The 22,218-nt window shown below is 28.5% G+C and overlaps 1 protein-coding gene across 1 annotated transcript; it reads left to right on the forward strand.

Annotated features, from left to right (window-relative positions):
• Window positions 1-1,235: 1,235 nt before the first annotated feature.
• LOC145759618 (sushi, von Willebrand factor type A, EGF and pentraxin domain-containing protein 1-like) lies at window positions 1,236-21,871 on the forward strand. The gene is made up of 41 exons (XM_082573501.1): window positions 1,236-1,311; window positions 1,601-1,729; window positions 1,913-2,062; window positions 2,412-2,507; window positions 2,644-2,739; window positions 2,872-2,956; window positions 3,158-3,267; window positions 3,481-3,555; window positions 3,985-4,107; window positions 4,300-4,491; window positions 5,072-5,272; window positions 5,571-5,777; window positions 6,420-6,617; window positions 6,685-6,864; window positions 7,385-7,576; window positions 8,018-8,206; window positions 8,765-8,962; window positions 9,137-9,255; window positions 9,592-9,673; window positions 10,076-10,270; window positions 10,525-10,734; window positions 10,911-11,012; window positions 11,108-11,209; window positions 11,628-11,831; window positions 12,678-12,866; window positions 13,068-13,274; window positions 13,745-13,942; window positions 14,320-14,421; window positions 14,493-14,609; window positions 14,951-15,166; window positions 15,584-15,769; window positions 16,002-16,232; window positions 16,777-16,958; window positions 17,480-17,635; window positions 17,899-18,024; window positions 18,194-18,312; window positions 18,676-18,886; window positions 19,137-19,309; window positions 19,577-20,582; window positions 20,690-21,010; window positions 21,176-21,871. Exons 1-41 carry the CDS (start codon window positions 1,236-1,238, stop codon window positions 21,869-21,871), a joined length of 7,947 nt encoding a protein of 2,648 aa, XP_082429627.1.
• Window positions 21,872-22,218: the final 347 nt, after the last annotated feature.

The following is a 22,218-nucleotide window of genomic DNA, read 5'->3' on the forward strand; positions in this document are numbered from 1 at the left end:
ACTTACTCCTCAGGATTTAAATGTTATTTGTGACAAGAATGGTTTTTGGGATCCACCTGCTGATGATAATTATTGTCAAAGTAATTACTTATTTTTATGTGGTTTTAATTTTTTTGATATATTCTAATAGGTTTGTTAGTAATTAAAACTTTTTTTTACAATAAAAACATTTTTTTTCAAAGATAAGACATGTAGTCAACCAATATCTCCAGGTCCAGATGTAAATGTTAGTGGAGTATTAAGAGAGACTTATTACTACAAAGACACTTTATTTTACACTTGCAATAAAATTGGTAAATCTTTTTTTGTAAAAAAATGTTTAATATTGCTTAATGTATCGATTTATTTTGCTTAATATGTTATGTTAATTTTTGATATTTATGGTAATTTATTAAAATTATAGGCTTCATTTTTTAGTTTCTAAAATTATGTTATTTATAGATTAAAAATGTATTTAAGCCTAATGTAACTTCAATACCATATACTGCCTTGCTTGCTTTTAAACTACTATTAAAAATTTTTCATTTTTGTTAAGGTTATGAATTAAGGAATGCATTTACGATGTTTAGTCTTCAGCAATTATCATGTTTGGGTGTAGATAGTAGTGGTGAGCTAGTGATGTATGCAAGTTGTGATAATGAAGATCTTAAACAACTCTGGATTTGGTTGAACGTGAATCAAATACAATCTGTATTTAATGAGGTACAAATTATTTTTTTGTAATAATATTCTTTTAATAAGAACAATTTTATTAAATTCACAGAAATGTTTAGCTGGATTTGGTTCTTTAGTAACTGCAGCAGTTTGTGATGGCAGTGACGATAAGTAAAATATCTAGACTTCTTATTATAATATTTTTAAATCATTTTTTTTAACTGCTTACATATTGTGCTACAAATTTATATTTTGAAACGTTTAATTTATACACCTGTTTATGTTTATTGTTTAAAACAGGCAATCATGGGACTGTCCTTATGATTTTGACAATTACTATCTTTTAGAAATCAAGGGAAAGGAATCTTACTTAAGGTTTTGTTAGGGCTTAATTAAATAAGTTAGAAAAAAATAAGTTTTTAGGTCACAAAAATACTAAAAAATTATAATTTTAATGCATTGCTATAAGTATATTATGCAAAAAAATTTTATTTTTCTTATATTGCATTTTTAAACATCTTTCTATCCCAAATTGTTGTATCCAACTATTATGTAGTGTGACAGCAACAAATAATGTTGAAATGCGAAGTGGGGTGGTAGATTCTTTTATGTCGTGGAGAATTGGGTTGGACAGAAGTCGAATCTGTTCTTATAAAAGTAAATTTCACTATTTTTAGGACTGATTTTATTGAATTCTAAGTTTGATATTTTTAAAAATAAAAAGGAATTTATTAATAGTTGAAGGTGATCACCTGATGGCCAATGTCATGTAGGTGTATTTTTAGATCATTAAGATATTGTAATACCACTACTAACATTGGTAATTAAATAACATTGGTAATCATCAGGCTTACTGGTAGATTAACAGGGCGATATTGGGTTAAACTGTAGTGTTTTTATAGTAAATATATGTTTTTGTTAAATATAATTTTAATTTTTGTTTCAGATGGGTATAAAGAAATTGAATCAACTTGTTCGAAGCATGGGACATGGAATTTACCTGGAAATTTTTACAAATGTGTAATTCTACTTTGTCCTGTACTCCATGCTATTGATGGAGCAGATTTAGTTATTTGTAAGTGTTTTTATGATTTTAAAATATTAATAAAAGTATATTTGTAGGGTAATGGATAATACCCATATAATATAACACACAAACTCTAACAAATTAATTATAAACCTTAAAACATATTTTTGTAAAAATAATCAGGCTTGTTTCAAAAAAAAAACATTTTTTAAATGTACTTTATACTTACAGCTGAATCTGAAGTGGAATATTCTTATGGAACAAAGGCAACGTATACATGTGATGAAGGTTTTTGGTTAAAAAGTGAAATTACTTTTGTATCACTTGTTTGTAATTATACTGGAGATTGGGAACCTAGAATTGATTATATCAAATGTTATCGTAAGATTTAAATCTTAATTAATAGATTCAAAAAAAAATTACAGAAACTTTTTTGTAAATATGCATTTTTTTATAAAGTAATAAAAAAAATTATACAAAAATTACAAATATTAGAAAGCAGTTTTGTTACTTTTTTTTAATCTATCTAAATAATAAGATTTGCGTAATAATGTAATAACATGCAAATTAGTTTCAAAGAATGTAATTTTTGTTATATGTGTAAAAATAGGTAAACAACAAGCTTTGACAAATTTGCTTACTAAATTAAATCACAAAAATTAGTTCATTATCTAATTTTTTATATACGTTAAACCTTACTATTTCATCATAACTTTTAATAAATTTTTAGCTTTAATGTGTCCAGTACCTTATCCAGTTCAATATTCCATTCAAAGTGGATTGTTATGGACATGGAAATCTACAGTTGAATATACTTGTGCAACTGGTCAGTTAAATAAGTCTTTTGATTAGACAACAATTTATACAACAAATTTATACCTTTTTTATGCTTTACTTATTTAATGGCATGAACTTAGAGCATTACTGAAACACCTCGTATTGTTTACACGTTTTTAATGTAGGGTTTTGGTTTGGAAGGCAAGACCTAAAAAGAACTACAATTTGTTCAGCTAATGCATTATGGGAACCAGATCCTGAAACTAATTTTAAATGTCTTCGTAAGATTTTTTCTTTTTAAATTTAGAGGCTATGCTCAATTTTAATTTTTAAGTTTTTTAAAAGTTTGTATAGATAAGTAATTTAAAAAAAATGTTTTTCTTATAAAGTTGTTTTAAAACTTTTTGATTAAGTTGTAACTTGTGAAGATCCGGGACCCATTCCAAATGCTGACTATCACATCAGTGGAGAAGAAGTAGACTACGATGCCATTGTGCAGTAAATAGTTTGTTTTAAAATTACAAGTTTTAAAAATATATTTAAAAGGAGTTGCTTTAAGCCAAAAAAGACTTATTGGCTATTTTCGAAGCAATCTGCATATGCGATAATCTGTTATTTTCTGATGGTTTGTTAAAATAATTAAATTTTTGAGAAATTTTACATTTCATTGCTATTATACAAATCTATTTTTATACTTAGATATCAATGTGATGAAGGTTACTGGATTAGTAGGGGAATAATATCAGTTGGAGTTACCTGTTTGTCAACTGGTTTATACTCACCGCCCCCTGATACTTTACAATGCAATCGTATGTGAATATTTATTGAATTTTGTTACCATACAAACAAAAAAATATATATGATAATTTCCTAATAAAAAAAAGAAATGTTTTTTTTTTAAGTTTTGAAATGAACAAAATTCATATTTGTTCCAACTAAAAATTAGTTATTTATTATATTTTATTTGCTGTTCATTACTTTTTAATATTTTCTTAACATAAAAATAAGTCTTGTTATTATAGAAGCAACATGTTTTCCACCTGGTGTTGTGAGATATGCTCAAATATTTCCTGCTAATTATGGACCTTATGAAGCAGGTAACACAGTTTTAATAATTCGGTTGTTTTTTTGAACTAGACTAACGATTCAATTATATTTTTTTATATGTTTCTATTTTTATAAAATAAAATGTAAAAAACAACTTAACACAATAAATATAAGATCACTTTTTTATGGTTTGCGAACAAACCATTGTACCTTACATTTTGGATTATTTTTCTCTTACTTTTACTGTTTACGCTTATGGCTCACGATAGGATTGTAAAGTACAAATAATTCAAAAAATATAGTAATGTATCATTAGTTACCAAAGCTAAGTGTATCTATGCCCTTGTTAACTTTAAATTATATTTATTTGATATATATTTGGCCATTATTCTTCTTTTTAAATTATGGTTTATGTGAAGTTTCTTGATGTTCTTCAACAATGTGATATTATTGAAGTTGTTTTATTAATATTGTTTCAGGTAAAAATGTTACTTTTAAATGTATCAGCAAATATTGGATAAAACCTGGCGTGTTCACTGCTGATCTGGCTTGCAAGAATTATGGAGAGTGGCGGCCATTATCCACTTCAATTTCATGTATTCGTGAGTAAAATATCGACTGTATTAAAATGTGAAGTGAAATTGAAAAATTTAAAGTTTATGTTTTTCAAAATAAATTTGTAAATTTTATTTTTACAATTCCTTTTTTAAGTAGGCAATGCATATTAAGCAAAAGTTGTATTTCAATATTTTAAGTTACATTTCTTGGTTTTGAAAAAAGGTTTATTTTTACAGCAATTCAATGTACTGCACCCTACCTTGTACAGAATGCGGTAATAGGTGGAAGTGGTTTAGGTGCTGGCGTTCAAAGACCAGTGACTTGTAATACTGGGTTCTGGATTGATCAAAAGACTGAGGAAAAAACAATTAATCTTGTTTGTGATGAGATATCTGCATCATGGAAGCCCGAGAATATAACTTGTCATGGTGAAAAAATTGATTTATTTTGCTACTAATATTTGTGCTTAGCTATTGTTGTAAAAAACCATTACCAGCTATAAAAAATTCTTACCACGTTGGTTGATATTAAAAAAATTTTACAACAGCTTATTGATATTCATAATCCATGACAAATTAAATAAAAAAAATATTTAAAAAAAAATATATATTTACAAATTAAATAAAAAAAAATATTTAATTTGTGAGATATCATTTGTTAGTTTTCACCTATTTATTTTTTACATAAAAATGGTTTATTTACCTTACTGAGAGCTTGACACTGTGGTCAAGGCACTGGACTTAAAGACAGTAGGTCTTAAGGTTAAATATTGCTGAAATTTTGTATTAGTGTTACTAAGTTGTGTGCTGTTTAAGCTAACTATTGAGCAAAAAACAAGATTTTTAGTTCTTAAAATGGCAATTTCAGCCTGCTTTAAGTCAAGAAAACAAAAATTACTTATACATTTCTGCAAATGGGCTAAAAAGTAGACCTTAAAACATAAATAATAAAAAATGTTTGCTATTATAATTTAGTTTGTAAAGAACATTTTTTTAAAAATATTTGTAGAGGCAATTTGTCCTGATCCTGAAAGGCTTGCCAAAGCAGATCTTTACATCAACCCTCCTTCATATACTTATCTTGAAACTATAGTGTACAGGTGTAAGGTTGGTTACCATGCTATTGTAGAAGGTTATTTTGTTGAAGAATTTGCTTCAGTTTGTCAAGAAAATGGAGAATGGCAACCCTCTCTTACTCAAACTTGTGAAGGTTATTTAAATTTTTTAATTTGAATTATTTTAAAACTAAGAAGGGGGCTTTACAACTGAATTAACAAAATATTTCCATTGTTACCTGATAATATTGTATTAATTTGATTCTGTGGATTAATTTTTATTGGCTTTGATAAAAGGTTTAGACAAACAGTAAAAAATAAATCTTGAATGTTTGTGTAATATTGTAAATATTGCTTTATATTTTTGCTGTTTTGTAGAAAAAGGCACCAGATAGCACTTATTTTTTAAGGCAATTTTACTGCTTGTAAACCAAATATTTTATTTGTTTTTAGTGAAGAAGTGCAACTTTTCAGTAGATCATTACACTCATGGTGAAAGCACATTTTCTTCCAATACTACATATCAATATCTTGATACAGTAACTTTAACCTGTGATGATGGATACTGGATTTTACTTGATGAACCAACTCCCGATTTATCTTTTGTGTGCCAAGAAAATAGTTTATTTATTCCCAACCCACTATATATACATTGTACCCGTAGGTCTTAAAAAGTTGTTTTTTCGCAACATTTTTTTTTCTTTACACTAGATTAGCCTAATGTTGTTTTAAATTACATATACAGGAAAACTTTCACTCTTAACTATTTATTTCTATATATTTTTTAGTAGCAAGGTTAAAATTTTGATTTCAGAGCCTAAATGTATGTTTTTATATTACTTTGAGTATAATTTAGCAGTTTTGGATATTATTAAGCTTTTTGCCAAATAATTAACCTGTACTTGCTGATTGTTTTTTGGCTTAGCTGAAGCTTATACCAGTTTAGGGCTCTTGCCTAAGGGAAATTAAAGCATTGTGGGGGAACTTGTGCACTCTTGAGTAAGGCGTTATAACTGTAGCGCCCTTAAGTAAGGCATTATAAACGGTACAAACTCTTGCCGAGCCAGCACGCAATTATAGTCTGTATAATATCTCAAACTACCACAGGCAACTCAAGACTGGGTTGGGGTAACAAATGTTACCCTATGTTTAGGTTGCACATTCGATCTTTCCACATCAACGATAAAGATATATACAAAAAAAAACTTTGTTTTTTATGTAGTACTGTTTCATATACTTAAAAGCCTATAACAGTACTCTTAATTACTGGTTTTAAAAAAATTTTTTTTTATTTCTTTAAAGTTGTTGAGTGTTCTAATCCAGTACAAAGACCACATTCCAAATTGACTGCTTTGCATATCACATACGGTTCACAAGTTACTTACCTATGCACTGAAGGATATGGAGATCACCAACGCCCAAACCCACAAATTTACTGGGAATTTACGTGTTTAAAAAATGGACAATGGAGTTACAGTTTCGAATATGTGAACTGTTCATGTAAGTTATATTTCTATAGTAGAACAATTTGTTGTATATAATCTTTAATTTTAATTTATTTTAATAGTAATTACATGTGGACAGCCAGATGAGGTAAAGTATGCAATTCAGACTGGCAAAACTACATACAACCATAAAGTAAAGTATGAGTGTATCAGAGGAAAGTGGTTTGGCAAAAACAATCATTCAGTTGAAGTAACTTGTCAAGCTAACTCTTTGTGGAGTGCAGTGCCCCCAGAATGCACGAGTAATTTTTTTTCTTTTTGTTATTTTAAAACAATTTATTAAACTTTTAACTGTTTTTTTAATTGCAATAATTTGTAATTTTTTTTAACATGAGGTCGTGGGTTCAATCCCCACTGGCCTTATGCTGTGGCGCCCTTAGGTAAGGTGCCATAAACGGTATGAACTTCTGCTGAGCCAGCACTTAATCAGCAGTATAATTATCGAGCAATTAGAAACCATAATATCTCAAACTGCCACAGGCAACTCAAGACTGGGTTGGAGTAACTGATGTTACTTCATGTTTAAGTAGCGCATTAGACTTTCCCACACCAGGGATAAAGATATATACAAAAAAAATAACAACAAAAACATTTGTTCAATGTAAATAGCTTGTTTTGTTTGTGAATATATTTTTTTAAATATAAATAAAACACTTTTTTTGTAAGTAAAAAAACTTTTTTTAAATATACTCGGTCGAATATACATTCAAACATAAACTGTATATTCATTATTAATTATGATGAATATTATTTATTTTGTAGCTGTAATATGTATTGAGCCATCGGAGGTAACAGGCCATGCAGAGATAATAGGAGATGATGTGACATATTTGAGTTTAATGACAGTGCATTGTGAAGAAGGATTTTTTATTTTCCCAGGAAAATCTCACCAAACAATAAGATGTATGGAACATGGTGAATGGGATCAACCACATGAAAATTTCACTTGTAAACGTAAGGCTTGTTTCATTTACAGTTTAAAAAGGAATTTATTTGTCTTTTAAAAACTTTTATTTCAATTTTATTGAACACTTTTTCATATTATACCGTATGTAGTGTTAAAAAATTTTTTTACTGTAAATATATTAAAATTTTATTTAAACCTAACCTTTTTTGACATAAAAAGTCTGGTTTTATGGCCTTAAAGTTTTGTAACATTTGTTACTCTTATTTAGTCTTTAGTTGTCTTTGTAAGTTTTAAATATTGTTTATTATATTGCTTTATAATCAACCTGCTAGTTTGTTTTAACCTGGTATGAATCAATACTGTTTACTTTAGTGCAGTACCACTTAGAATGAGTAATGATTAAACCAGGATCTTAAGTAGTACAGTTAAATAGTATAAACACTACACCAGTTTTTTGTAATAAGTTACATGTATTTTATGCAATATAGCAATCGTATGTCCTCGCCCACATGTAGTTTGGCATGCTACGGTAAAAGGGGATTCTTATACAAAAGATTCGACCATGGATGTTGTCTGTGATGAAGGTTATTACATTTCCAGAACAGAAAATAGTACGGAAATAACTTGTAATGAAAACTCAAGATGGACACCTGATCCTGCTTATATTAAATGTAGAGGTATGTTAACAATGTAATAAGGTTTTGCAGGTTGTTTTAACCAGTTAACTGTTAATTTTTTATATTGTTTATTGATTGATAGCATTAGGATTTGCATTATTAGACTTATAAAAACACAGTACAATATTAAATATTTAAGTGAAATAAATTATAACTTATTTTCTAAAATAAGTGTTAATAAATAGATTTTTTTTCCAAATTGCTTTTAACAAAAATTGAAATATTGATTTTAAACTTTAAACGTGAAAACATCATTTAAAAAAATATTAAAATTTAATTTAAAAGTGACTCTAAATTACAAAATTAACATAAAGGTATTGTCTTACTAAAAGAAATAACAAAAAAGTTATTATTTAGTGTTTCTTTTTAATAAAACTAGGTTAGGAATCGACTAAGTAAATTTTTTTGAAAGCTTTTTTAACTAATGCAATTTAAGCCTTTTAATTTAACATCTTTTTTAAAATAATCCAGTAAATCTTCAATTTTTTTAGGCTTCAAAGCAGACATTAACTAAAAACTGTTCAAGTCTTAATATTTGTTTATTTTGTTTGATTTCAGACGAGTTTTCTTTTTTCTGTGACAATCCAGGCCCTGTAGAAAATGCATTTATGTTAGCTGACAGTTTTAGTTATGAGAGTATAGTAAATGTATCATGTGCAATTGGTTTTTGGTTGTCACCACTCAATTATTCAATTCCCATCAAGTGCATGTTTGATGGGAATTGGTTGCCTGAGCCCGATCTTATAATATGCAAGGGTAAGTTTTTCAGCTGTAATTTTTTTTAATAAAACCAGCATTTATTTATTTTATGCCCTGATGACTTTGCATTTTTATTTTAGTACAAGAATATTTATTATGCGATTTTTTTTTAATGTTTGTTTAAGATGCCAATAAAATGTTTGTTAAATTAACTTTAAATAATTTTTTTAGAAATATTTTGTGAGGAAATCACAAGTTCATCAGTACAATTTAAAATCCATTCCTTAAGCACCACTGCACATGCTAGTTGTAAGAAAAAACATATTATTCAACTGATGGACGATGGGGAGGTTATATTAACACTAGTTTCTAATAAAATAAATCATTTTTAGAACCACTTTAGAACATTTTATTTTTTACTTTTGTATATTATTTCGGCTTTTGCTTTTTTTTAATATCAATATTTTCTATAGTAAATTTTTATAGTTACATTTATTTGTTAACAGAATTTAAAATTAAATTGAAAAATTATTGTTATTGCCACTTTAATTTTTTTTCTTTGTTCAAATATATTAACTTGGTTTTATCTTTTATAAATATTACTCCTAATAATAATACAACTGTTAGAATTATATAATGTTATGTATTAGTATATTTAACACAGATTTATATTGTTTTTAACACAGGAATTTCTAATGAAAAGTCTTACTTTAGTTTGTGGTTCAAATGGTGAATGGCAACCTCATCAATCTTCTGTGTCTTGTGTTCGTAAGTATTTTAACTTTATTTTTTTTAATGTATTAGCATAATCAGTAAATTAACTGGTTAAACTCACATAAACAGCAACAAAATAAAAACATGTTTAGTTAAATTTTCAAGTCAGTTATCACATTTTTAATTGCATATCTATTAAATTTATTCTTGATGTCGAAAGGTTGATCTAAAAGCATAAACATTGGGCAATAGTAAATACATTAACCCAGTCTCAAGTTATCTTTGGCAATTTTCAAGAAATTAATTATATTGCCTGATAATTATTAAGTACCTTGGTCTTGATCAGCACAGAATGGAAGCAGTTAAAATCGATTACATGACCCAATGCTGTGAAGTCAAATGTTTTAACCACTACACCACTAATAGATTAAAAAATAAAGTGTTGTTATTTTTAAGCTGCTGGCTGCAAGTTACCTGAAACACCTCCAAACATGAACTACACCAAGCCAGTAAATGATTTGTCAACTGGTGCTGAGATAACATTTGAATGTAGAGAAGGGTGGTATATACGTCAAGGTATTACTTCCATTACTGTTAGTTGCTTGGACGATGGATTGTGGTATCCTGATTTACAGACTTTGATTTGTAATCGTAAGTAAAATTTCACTTTTTTTATCTAATGTTACTAAACTATTTTATTGCAACAATGCTTTTTGCTTAACATTTTATGTTATCTATGTATAAGGAGCTATGTTGGCGATATATATATATGTCTAGTTTTGCTGTTTGAAGTGTGCAGGCAAATTATTGCTGGCATATGTTAGTTGCAAGTTGCAACTATATTATAATAATTAAAATGCAGCCTGTAGAGCGGGCAATTAACTTGTTTTAAAAATTTTCGGTAGCGATTGTATGTGGAATGCCTAAACTACCAATCTCTAATGAAATATTTATCGGGAACAACATTTCTTATGGTGGAAAACTTGAATATAGATGTGAAAGTGGATTTTACATTCCAACCTCTAATTTACAAACTAACTTGTCTGCAACAAGTATACTGGAATGCAGTATAGATGGAACTTGGAATAACATTAGAGCCATTGAAGACTGTGAAAGTAAAAATTTTTTGAAGTTGCATGTAAAAATATTTGTAAGGTATTTTTTAACAATTACTTTTAACTTTTGTTTACTCAAAATATGTTAAAATAAGTTATTGAATTACTTTTAATGCATTTACAAATTTCCTTAAACATTTTTATATATAAAGTTGGTTTATTTTAATAAAATTTAGGAATTAAATGTGATGACCCTGGATTTATGTTAAGTGCTTCACGAGTTCCTAGTTTTCAGAACTTCTATATTGGATCAAATGTAACTTATACATGTAGAGATGGTATGTTAAGATTATCTTAGTTTTTTTTTTTATTCTAACAAAAATATCTTTGAATTAAATTAGATAATTTTCTGGATAAACTGTTTTATTTTAAGATTTGTGGCTTCATCAAGAACGTAAATCATTAACAATATTTTGTGATAAGAAAGGTAAATGGATTCCATCTCCACCAAAAACAAGCAAACTGCATTGTAAAGGTTAATCTGCTTGTATACTATTTTACTAAATATTATTTAAATAAAAAATGGTAGGATTGTTTTAAGTTACGTATACTTGGGAAATGTTCAATTTACAGCTCAAACTGAGCATTTAATTTGTTTTTACTTGTTTTTGGTATAAGTTGCTAGAAGTGATTTATTGCACTGATATATTTATGCTGTGTTATATTTGATAACATCCCAGTTGTTGATTACTTAAAGTCTTTGTTATTAATCGCTTGTACCAAAAGTTCTTATTCTTTTCCAAAAATTATACTTCTGTGCTATCTAATGTCATGTTTAGTAAGTGTCTTTGTTGCAAAATCATTATGCATGTTCTAAAAAAAATTTAGGTAGAGTTAGAAATAGCAACTTTTATTTAGCTGTGTTTTTATAAAATTATGATCTTTGTTTATAGACATAATGTGCTGGTATCCTCAACATCTTAAAAACGCAGAGATTAGACCAACTAGAAAGGAATTTTATAAATATCGTGACAACGTAGCTTATTTTTGTCATAAAGGAATGAGTTTTAACAATAAACCTGAACGAGGAAGTTATGTTTCAACTTGTGATATTAATGGAATGTGGACTCCGTTATCCCCTCAGATTGAATGTATTCGTAAGTTTATTGTTTTACATTTTAATGTGAATTAAATTGTTATGAAGTATTACATTCATTATTTAAACTGTGGTGACCTTAGATTAAAGTTTGTTTTAGTTACATTTTTTGCAATGTATCATTGTAGACTTAAACAGTTATATTAAACAGCAACCTTTTAACTTACTGGTAATTAACAAACTTTTTTTACTAAATCTGAGTTTTACAATTATAGGGTCATATATTTTTTCTGTCCAACAATAAATAGAAAAGTTACATTAATTTAAACCAATTTATTTCGGTATATATTATTTAAATAAAACTAATTTTAAAGACTACAGTAACTTCGGAAAATATAACTTTTTATTATTACACCCTTCTAGTACAGTTATTTAAAATCAAAGTATATCTGTATCAACACAGGTAATTTAACTGATCAACTGAATTGTTATGTCATTTTTCTGATTTGTAAGGATTAAAAGGGTCTCCAAATGCAGAATTTCAGTTAAATTTCTTTTTTTTATGTAAGAAATTTTTGTAGATCGAAATAATCGTGTTTTTCGTTATCTGTAACGCATTTCAAGACTTATTGTGATTTTGTAATTTAACTTCTAGTCGTGCTAAATGTTTATATGTATATACCTTGGTCAAAATTGATGCCAGGGTTACTCATGTCTATTAAAAGATTTTAGTTAATGTTTCACTTTAAACAATTATTCTACACAAAAAAATTGATTAAAAATAAACTTTAGTTGTTTATCTTAATATGGAAAGATTGCATTAAATTTTTGTCTAACAATTGTTAAATAATGTTTAAAACCAAAAAGTTTTTGTTTACATTTTTAATTAAGATTTACCTAATTTTAGCTACCCAATGTTCACTTCTTCCAGAAATAAATCATGCAACTAAATTAGATAACTACACATTAGCAGTAGGATCAAATGCTACATATATATGTGATCATGGGCTTAAATCTGATAATATGAAATCCAGAGAAGTAATTTGTGAACTTTCTGGAAAGTGGAATCCTGATCCACTCTCAATTAAATGTAGTGGTAAGACAGAAATTTATAAGGTTTCTAAGTTAGAAACTTTTTTTTAGAGAGCCTTACATTTAAAAATTTAAGTTATTTTATTTTTACTACTAATGTTTTATGAGAACAGTGTTACTAATTAAAAGTATTTAAAATTTTTTTTATTTAATTTTTTTTTACAATATTATATTCTAAAACAAATATGCGTCTTTAAATGTTTAGTTATATATTGTCCAGCACCTCCTGATTACATCCCAAATGGTTACAAGCATGGAAAAGTTTATGAGGGGGGTTATCATGTAACTTATGTTTGTATAGAGGGTTATCGAGTGAGTGGTGTTAATCAGTTTGCTGGGTGGAAGTTTGTAACAATTGAATGTAAAGAAGATACTACATGGAGTATTGATGTTGAGACTTTGTCTTGCAAAAGTGAGTTAAATCTTTATTTTTCGAGTTATGTGGTGAAAAATTTGAATAAATAGTTTACTGTGTACCTATAAGATATATACGGGATTGAGTGGATCGAATGTATATCAAATGATTTTTAAATGGATTGAATAGACTGATGGATCACATGGATTAAGTGTATTCTAAATGAAAAAAGTTTTAGGTTAGGGTTTAATCGATTATTTTGTTTTATTTGATTAAATTGCTATCTGTTTACGATACATTTAACTCATTTAATTTTTTGATATACCTTAATTCATTTAATATAATTTGATCCATTTGATTTAAAATTATTTATATTGTTGTGGGACAATTTTGTGATTTTTTAAAAAGAAATATTTTTTTTGTATTCATTTGTATAATTTTTATATTTCTTAAGTTAAAAATCTGAAGTCATTGTGGGTAATATAATACCACTTGAATAAATACCAACCCTATTAAAAATGTTATAGAAATATCTTGTGGTGATCCACCAATAATTGCAAATGTAACAGTTCTAGCTGCACATGGAGTTTTTTTTAAAGATGAAGCTACTTATAAATGTAATTTAGGTCATTTTATTGACCAAGAATCTCGCATAGATCATGTTGTAGTATCTTGTAGTGCTGATGGTCAATGGTCTCCCTTGGTTAGCAAAATTTTTTGTCCTGGTAAGTATTTATCATTTCATTTTTTATTTCTTAACAATAAATTATAAATTTTTTATTACTTGACAATAAATTGTACAATTGTACTTTATGGCTTAAACATAGAATAAAATTTGTTACCCAGACTCAGTATTGGGTTGACTTTGGCAGTTTGGGGTACTATAGATTATAGGTATGCAACAATAAATTTGCATATTGGTTTTTGATTTCACCTTGTTTGTAGCACCTTACTTAAGGAATACAGCGTAAACGCAGTAGAGATCAAACCAAAGACTTCACAGAGCATTATAAAAATTAAAAAGCTTGTTTAATTAAGTTCAATTTTTATTTGCTTATTTAAAACGTAGACATTTTTTTTCTTTAATTTTTAATTTATTTAGCATTTAATTGCTCAAAACCCTCTGAAGAAAATATTCAAAATGCAACAATAACTTCAACAAATTATGTTTACAAATCAGTGGCTTGGCTCTATTGTGATAAAGGTGATAAACTAAATCCTATTATCAAACTTTTATAAAATTAACTAAATGATTTTAATTAAATTTGTTTTCAGGATTTGTAGTTGATCATGGAGAGGATGGTATAATAAATTATCAATTTAACAAAGAAAAAATGACTTGTCATTATTTACATAAATGGTCACCTTCTCCTGAAGATATTAAATGTACCTGTAAGTATAAATTATTAAATCAGTTTAAACTTTTTAATACAGTTAAACTTTTGTTAGTAAAATATGTTTTAATTGTACCGGCAACATGGTGTATGGGTAAGAACACTTGCTACACCACATGAGGTCATGGGTTCAATCCCCTCTGCTCTTTTGCTGTAAGCACCCTTGACTAAGGCGCTATAAACGGTATGGACTCCTGCTGAGTCAGCATAATCTATAATATCTCAAATGGGCAACTCGAACAGTTATTACTCTATGTTTAAATTCAAAAAAGTTGACTTAGCATATGTAAAATTGATATGAATAATAAAAAAAAAGATTTTTTATTATTTATTATTTAGTAATCCAATGCCTCATTCCAAGCCAGCCAGCAAAAGCATATATTAAAGGTGGAAGATGGAATACAGATGGCACTCGGGTGTTTAGATATCAGGATAATGTAACTGCAGTTTGTGCGCATGGTTATAAAATTGAAAAAAGTGGGTTGTTATTTATGGAGGCAACCTGTACTGAATTTGGAAACTGGACTAAAAATATTTCAACAATTAACTGTGTTGGTAAGTTAAAAATAGTTTGTAATATTTGAAAAAAACACTGCTTTTAATTTTTTTGGGGGCTGGTATAATTTACTGGCAACATGGTGTAGTGGTTAAAACACTAAGCTTTACAACATGGTGTCATGAGTTTTATGTTTTCTTGTCCATGTTAAAGCATCCTTAAGTAAGAAATGCACTTTAAACGGTGGAAACTTAAGCCAGGCTCGAAATCATTCGGCCAGTTAGTTATTTATCATTACTTGCAATTGTATTACAAACTGCCTAAGGACCCCCAAGACTGGGTTGGGGTAATAAATTTCACTCTATGTTACTTTAAAAAGTCGCCCTTTTAAATTAAGGGTGAAGATATACAAAAAAATTATATTTATTTATTTCTATTTAATATTTGTTACATAAAAAACAAATCCATTTTTTAAGATATAAAGTGTAAGGACCCAGGATTTTATCATCATTCTAAGAGAATAGGAACAAACCTGAAATATCTTTCTCTTGTCTCATATACTTGTGATTATGGTTATTTTATAAAACCAGGTATCATCTCCTTGACATTACAATGTACTTATGATGCTAAATGGAAACCATCAAACAATATTAAATGCCTTGGTAATTTATTTTTGTTCAAAATATTTAATATAATTTGTTAAAAAGTGTTGTTTTTTCAAAACATGTAAGTTATGCTTAGTAGAAAACATTTTTTGGTATTTGTTCCAAAACTTTTAAAGCTATGTTACATAACTTTTTATTCTGATTGGAATTCGAATAGTTTAATCGGTCATGGTTTATGTTAGAATGTTGTTTTTAGTAATAACCTATTTAATAACAAACAACTGATTAGCTGTTGATTGTGGTAATCCTGGCTCAATAATTCATGCTTTTCGCAACTCAACCAATAGCAACTACAGCATGAATTCTATTGTTAATTTTACTTGTGATGAGGGTTATCAAGTTGCAAAGGAGCAAGATGCAGTTGGTAATTGGGTAATAGGGGAAAAAACAAGAGTAGTGACTATAATGTGTCAGTCAAATGGAAGGTGGAAGCCAAGAAGTGAACATATACATTGCAGTGGTTTGTTTTGCTTACATTTTTGTTTAATTTTATTAAAAAGAAACATGATACCAGCATTTTAGGTAGTGGTAAGAACATTTGGATTTAAGGTCTTGGGTTTGATTCCACTGCTCCCATGCTGTAGCGCCCTTGACCAAGGCGCTATAATCGGTATGAACTCTGCTGAGCCAATCAACAAGATTCCAAACTATTAAAGGCAACTCGGGACTGAGTTAATAGTAACTTATGTTACTCTATGTTTAAGTCATGAGGTCGACCTTCCCACATCAAAGATAAGTAAAAGTAAAAATAAAATGATAACGAAATATTTTAATCCTTATTTAATACATCATATCACTATTATTTTATCTCCTATTATTTAAGGTAAGATTATTTGTATTTAAAGGTAAATATGTCTTCAGCCATGCAATTTGGTTAAGCAGAGTCATGAACTTTTTGTTTGTTATTAAAACAAAAATTACTAATTCAATTTTAGTAATAAATTTAGCTTTAAATCCTGCAATCTCTTTTTCAAAATTTTTTTATAATCTTTTGTTACATATAGCAAATCAAAATGCTACCACTTTATATGAACTTATTCCTGGTGGTGAGATCAATGAACCTGTTGAATTAGTTACTGTTTCAACCTCTTTATCAGGAAGGATTGGTGGTAAGGCTGTTAATAGTTTTGTAACTAAGAATCAACATCAATCTTACAGACTTGTACCACACTGCAATGCGGGACAAGTAAGAATATTTATAAGTTTTTCAAAATATTTTTTTTCTTTTTTTAAATTTATTTATATTGACTGTTTTTTTTGATTTATTTATATTGACTGGTATCTTCCCAATATAGCTTTAATGTACAGTAAAAATTAAACAAAAATTCTTAAATAAGGTAATTATTTTTTTTGTCATAGTAGGTTTTAAACATATGAATATTTTTATTTTTTTTCTTTACATATATCTTTATCTCTGATGTAGCAAGGTCGACTTTACAACCTAAACATAAAGTAACATTGGTTACCCCGACTTAGTCTTGAGTTGCCATTAACAATTTGGGGTATGATAGAAAATAATTGCTTGATGTATTGCTGTTTATAAGACCTTACTTAAGGGCGGAACATCGTGAGAGTAATAAGGATCGAACCCATGACCTTATGTAGTGTAGAAAGTGTTTTAAGTAATACATCATGCTACTGGTTTTATTTTTTAATTTTTTTTTTAAATTGTCATAAGTTTAAAAACACTACTAGTTATTTATGTAGATTCTGGTCCTTCAACATGTAGGACAATGGTTAAACATTAAACCAGAAACAATAACCACAAGACACATTCCAGCACTTTTGACCAATATTGGAGTAGAGTGCAGAGTTTTTAACATGTTTGATGGTGAACCTGAAACTTATTGGATGCCTATGGATGTAAGAATAATCTTTTTTTAAACTAAGAAAAAATAAAATTTTTAGTTTATGATATATTTCTTTATTTTTTCATATTTAAAAAATATATTCTTTTTTGAATTAAGTAAACTTTTTTTTTATTCAAAGTTGAGTAATTTAAGACATATTTAATTGACCTATATTTTTTCTGCCAGTTAATTACATTATTTTTGAATTGTGTAAAATTTTGTTTCTTTTTGTCCTCTAATTTATTTTTTAATTTTATTTTTTTTTGCTTGATGTAGGGCCCAGCACAAAATAAACACCATTTAAATTGGAAAGGTTGGGAAGTAGGGATTGATTTAACAATGGAACATATAATTGGAAGTTTTCAAATACAAACTTCACACGATTATAAACATGATGTTAAGGTAGATTAGCAGACTATTTTTTTATTAAAAAATTTGGTTGTTTTGTTTATTAATACTTATCTTTACATACTTTTAGTAAATTAATATTTGTGTTTTTTACTATTGCTATCTAAACGCGTTATTGATTATGGTGGTTAAACTCTTTAATAATAAGTATTTATAAATTTAGACGTTTTATGTTTCTGTATCATCAAACATGGTTCAATGGGAAACACTCGGACCTTTTAACGTAATTGTTGGAACTTCTAGATACGAGTTCTTTTACGATTTTAATGCTGTGCAAGCCAGGTGCGGTTTTAACCAAATACCGAACTGTAATAACTAAAGTTTTTTAGTATAGCTTCACGCGAAAAAAAATAAAGTCCCAAAGTTGCCTCGACAGTTTTGGATATTGTTTACCTTATTGCCAGATAATTATTCTTGTGATTGTTTTTTTTTGTGCGGTTCGCACTAGTTTGTCCTGGTTATAGCGCCATACTCAAGGACGCTGCAGCAAGGAATCATTGGGAATCGAACAAGTGATCTTATGTTATGAAGCCAAGTGTCTTAACAGCTACACAACGCATCCTACTCGGCATATTGAAATCTTTAAGCAAGTTTTCGTTCGAAGTTACTCTAAAAAGAAGTAATTGGTATTATTAATTTAAAAAGATTTATTCGTTTGATGATCACATCCACTGCCTTAATGCAACCGCCAGTAGTAATCAAATTTGGAATATATGGAGCCCCATTTAATTGTGAGGATGAGATAGTTTATAAGACTGACACATTTGGTATTCCAATATTCGTTGGTGTTATACTTGTTGTCATGTTTCTTTTTGTTATTATTGCTTATAAAAGGGACAAGAAGAATCGATGGAAGGTAAAGTACAGTTAAAAACAAAATGACATGCTTAGGGTTGATTGTATATTAAACAGTAAGTTGGCGTAATATATAAGTTTTAATATTTATTTAATAATACAATTTTTTTCAACATTATTGAAATTTAAATTTTGTAAAGTTTTTTTGCGTAGACCAAATACTTATTGTTAATATCGATTTGTTTTACAACATTTTAATTGTTTCTCGTATAAATTTAACTACTATTTGTTTATTTTATTATTCATCACAGAGGTATTTGTTGATGATTCCTCCTCAGTTCGAGATTTCAAATTCGCGAATTTACGAACTTCAAATAACAACAGAGTGGAATGATGAACACACGGATTTATTAATAAAAATAGTGGGCGAAAAAAAAAGTTCTCCAGTTATGTGGTTGAGGCATTCATTTATGGGATTGTTAAGGTTAGATGTGGTTCTATAAATAAGTTATAATCTCTTTAAATTATACAGGTTGGATTTTTGTGCGTTTTTTAAAATAAAGTTTGTAAAAAAAATTCTTTTTTAGCCTTATATGCTGTAAATTAAAATATATAACTTAATTTATTTATTTGTCATTAAAATTAAAAGTGTCTATAAAAGTATAACTTGGATTAGCTAAGTTTAAAAATTGAAAAATTGATTGCTTTTAACTTGACTGTTTTAAAAATTTTGAACCTGTTTTATTTAAAGATCTGGTTATGCAGATGTAATTGTAATGGGATTTACATCAAAAATTGGCAAACCATTAAGAATAGATATTGTACCTGTTTACACACAAGTAAACAATCCCGACCTACCTGAGGACGATAATAGCTCAATTAATCAACCTGTTTCAATAAAATCGTTGGGAACTCGCTCGTGGGAAACAATTTTATCATCGGTATCAACATTAGCGTTAAAATACTCAGTTGCACAATTAAAACAAAGGCAGAAACGGCACTTAAGCCATAGAAGTGAAAATTTCGGAATTCGAGAAATTATTTTGCGTGACCCTGCAACAGAAGTCAAATGGAAAGCATGGTTGGGTTTACCAGTGAAGGGAAAAGTTAAAACCCTGCTTCGTAAATATTTTGGACGCAATGGAGTCGGTTTACAACATACTCAACCAATATCGTTTACCTTGGATCGTGTTGTTTTGAAATCAAGTTGGACTTTTAAACGAAAAACTTGGTGGCTCTTAAGATTGATTTATAAACACCATAGTATTGCTTGGCTTTTCAAAAATGAACCACCTATTAAAAACCTAACTAATTTTGAGCACGTTTTATATCTAAGCGTGTGTTCGCTCAATATTATGTTAATAACAGCAATGCATGAGCTATCTGATTTTCCCCAATACTTTGTAACTTCCGAATGGGGACTTTCGTCCAGTTTTTTATTAAATTTATTCTATTCCTCGAAGTTCGCTGTTATTGCTCTAGTGACGTCATACATCATGTTGACGTCACTTACATTTGTAGTTGGGCTCGCAGCAGGAAAGTGGTCACGTGAGGTGGAAGATGTCCTTAGTTATTGGCAGGGAAATAAGCCAATTAGGACAACTTGGTATATAACTAAAAGAGCATTAGGAATATTTTGCTTTTGTTCTACCAAAGAAGAGGATATTATTTCAAAAGAGGATTTCACGGTGAAATATTCGGTGTTAGATCATCAGTTACCAGCACAAATTTATAATTCGCCATATACTACTAAACAGGTAAATACTCTAATTTTAATTTTGTTTGTATTAACAATAAATTAATCAACAATTGCAGTAACTGTTTTTAAACATTAAATAAAATCGATATTTTTTGTGTTGTTTAGGTTAAGTTTGCTGCTGCAAATTCTGACAGCACTGTCACAGCTGAACGTGATGTGCCTCGATTCCGTATATCAGAGCGAACCATCGGCAAACCTCCCGATGCGAGATTCGTCGAAGCTGAGGCGCCGATGCACATGGAGCCATTTCATATTGCTACGAGAAATTCTTCGTTGTTAAAAATTGAGGTACCTCAGTTAGAAGAGGACCCAGACTTTAAGGAAACAGAAACACAGACTATGTTTGAGCCAGTTGTTCAATCAAAAGAAATAGCTCACAACCCACAGGAGCGGCCTAACTTGATCGACAAGTTAAAAGAACAGAAAGTAAGAAATTTTATTAAAAAAAATGCTCATGTTAAATATATAGATGACTGAGTTTTTTTTAATAAATATGTTTGTTGTTGTGTTTAATAGCAGTACATTTTTATTAAAATATTATCGTATCTATTATCTCAAAAAATTTAAAAAAAGCGAACAATTTTGTCATAGGAACAAATGGAGTCAATCGCAAAATTTCAACAAAGCAAACCTTCGCTGCAGCAGTTTATTTCTTCAACGCCAGGAAACGAAAAATTTGGTCATTTTCATATCAAACACCAAACGTACAACCAACAACCTCGCAACAGGGATAGATTTATGGAACCAATGTATACCTTAAATGAAAAGGATTTTAAAAGTGTAATGTCTCCTTCTGCTGGGTATCATAGTGCCATGACCCAAACCCAATTTGACTCGTTTTGTTCGTGCGTTCATAAGCTTGAATCTGGAAGTAAAAAAGGCGATGTTAAAGTAGTGACACATCGCCGCGCCCCTTTAAACTTAAACTCGATTTTAGATTACGAAGTATTGCAACGCAGAAATCGGGACGAAAAGCTTGGCAGTCGAGTATCTACAAAGCCGGTCCACAGTGCGGTTATGCCGATTTTCCATATAGCTTATCTTCGTGTATTAACACGCTTGCTTTTTGCCGTATTTTCATTAACTTATATACTTGTATCTTCCGCATTTTTATCTTATTATGGGTCAATGTGTAAGTCAAATGTTGGCTCTAAATTGATGCAAAAATTTACAATGGAGTTGCTTGTTTGGAATTTCATTTTTGTTCCACTCTCGGGTTGGACAGTTCTACTTCTGACTTGGATTGTAAAATCGATAATGCAAATAGCTCGCATCAATACTCGATAACCAAAACAAAGTTAATTATTATTTGATTAAATACATTTATTTATTTTTAACTACTTTTGTTAAATTTTTAAGGTGTTTTGTTGTTTAGTTTTATGATTTTAAAAACGTGCTAATTTTCAACCCCCAAGCTATTTTAACGTTAGTTCATTGCTGTAGCCTATTTTAATTATATGTTAACCAAACTGAGGTAATTTCGGCCACCTTACCTATTTAACACATTCGTTTTGTAAAACATTTAATTTTATAAACGTAACGTTTTATTGAATATAATTTTAAGTTGAATAAAGCATAAATTTTGTTATTATTATTTTATTTTTGATTATTCTAGTAGTGGAAAGGTCGACTTA

The sequence above is a fragment of the Corella eumyota genome, chromosome 1 (genome assembly GCF_963082875.1).
Source record: "Corella eumyota chromosome 1, kaCorEumy4.1, whole genome shotgun sequence".
NCBI lineage: Eukaryota > Metazoa > Chordata > Ascidiacea > Phlebobranchia > Corellidae > Corella > Corella eumyota.

Excerpts from the sequence above, each read along its gene's own strand:
- LOC145759618 (XM_082573501.1), top strand. The coding sequence starts at position 1,236 with ATGCGAAGTGGGGTGGTAGATTCTTTTATGTCGTGGAGAATTGGGTTG. Across the intron at positions 10,271-10,524 it reads ACAGACTTTGATTTGTAATC|CGATTGTATGTGGAATGCCT; the intron begins GTAAGTAAAATT and ends AATTTTCGGTAG. Across the intron at positions 15,770-16,001 it reads AAACAATATTAAATGCCTTG|CTGTTGATTGTGGTAATCCT; the intron begins GTAATTTATTTT and ends ACAACTGATTAG.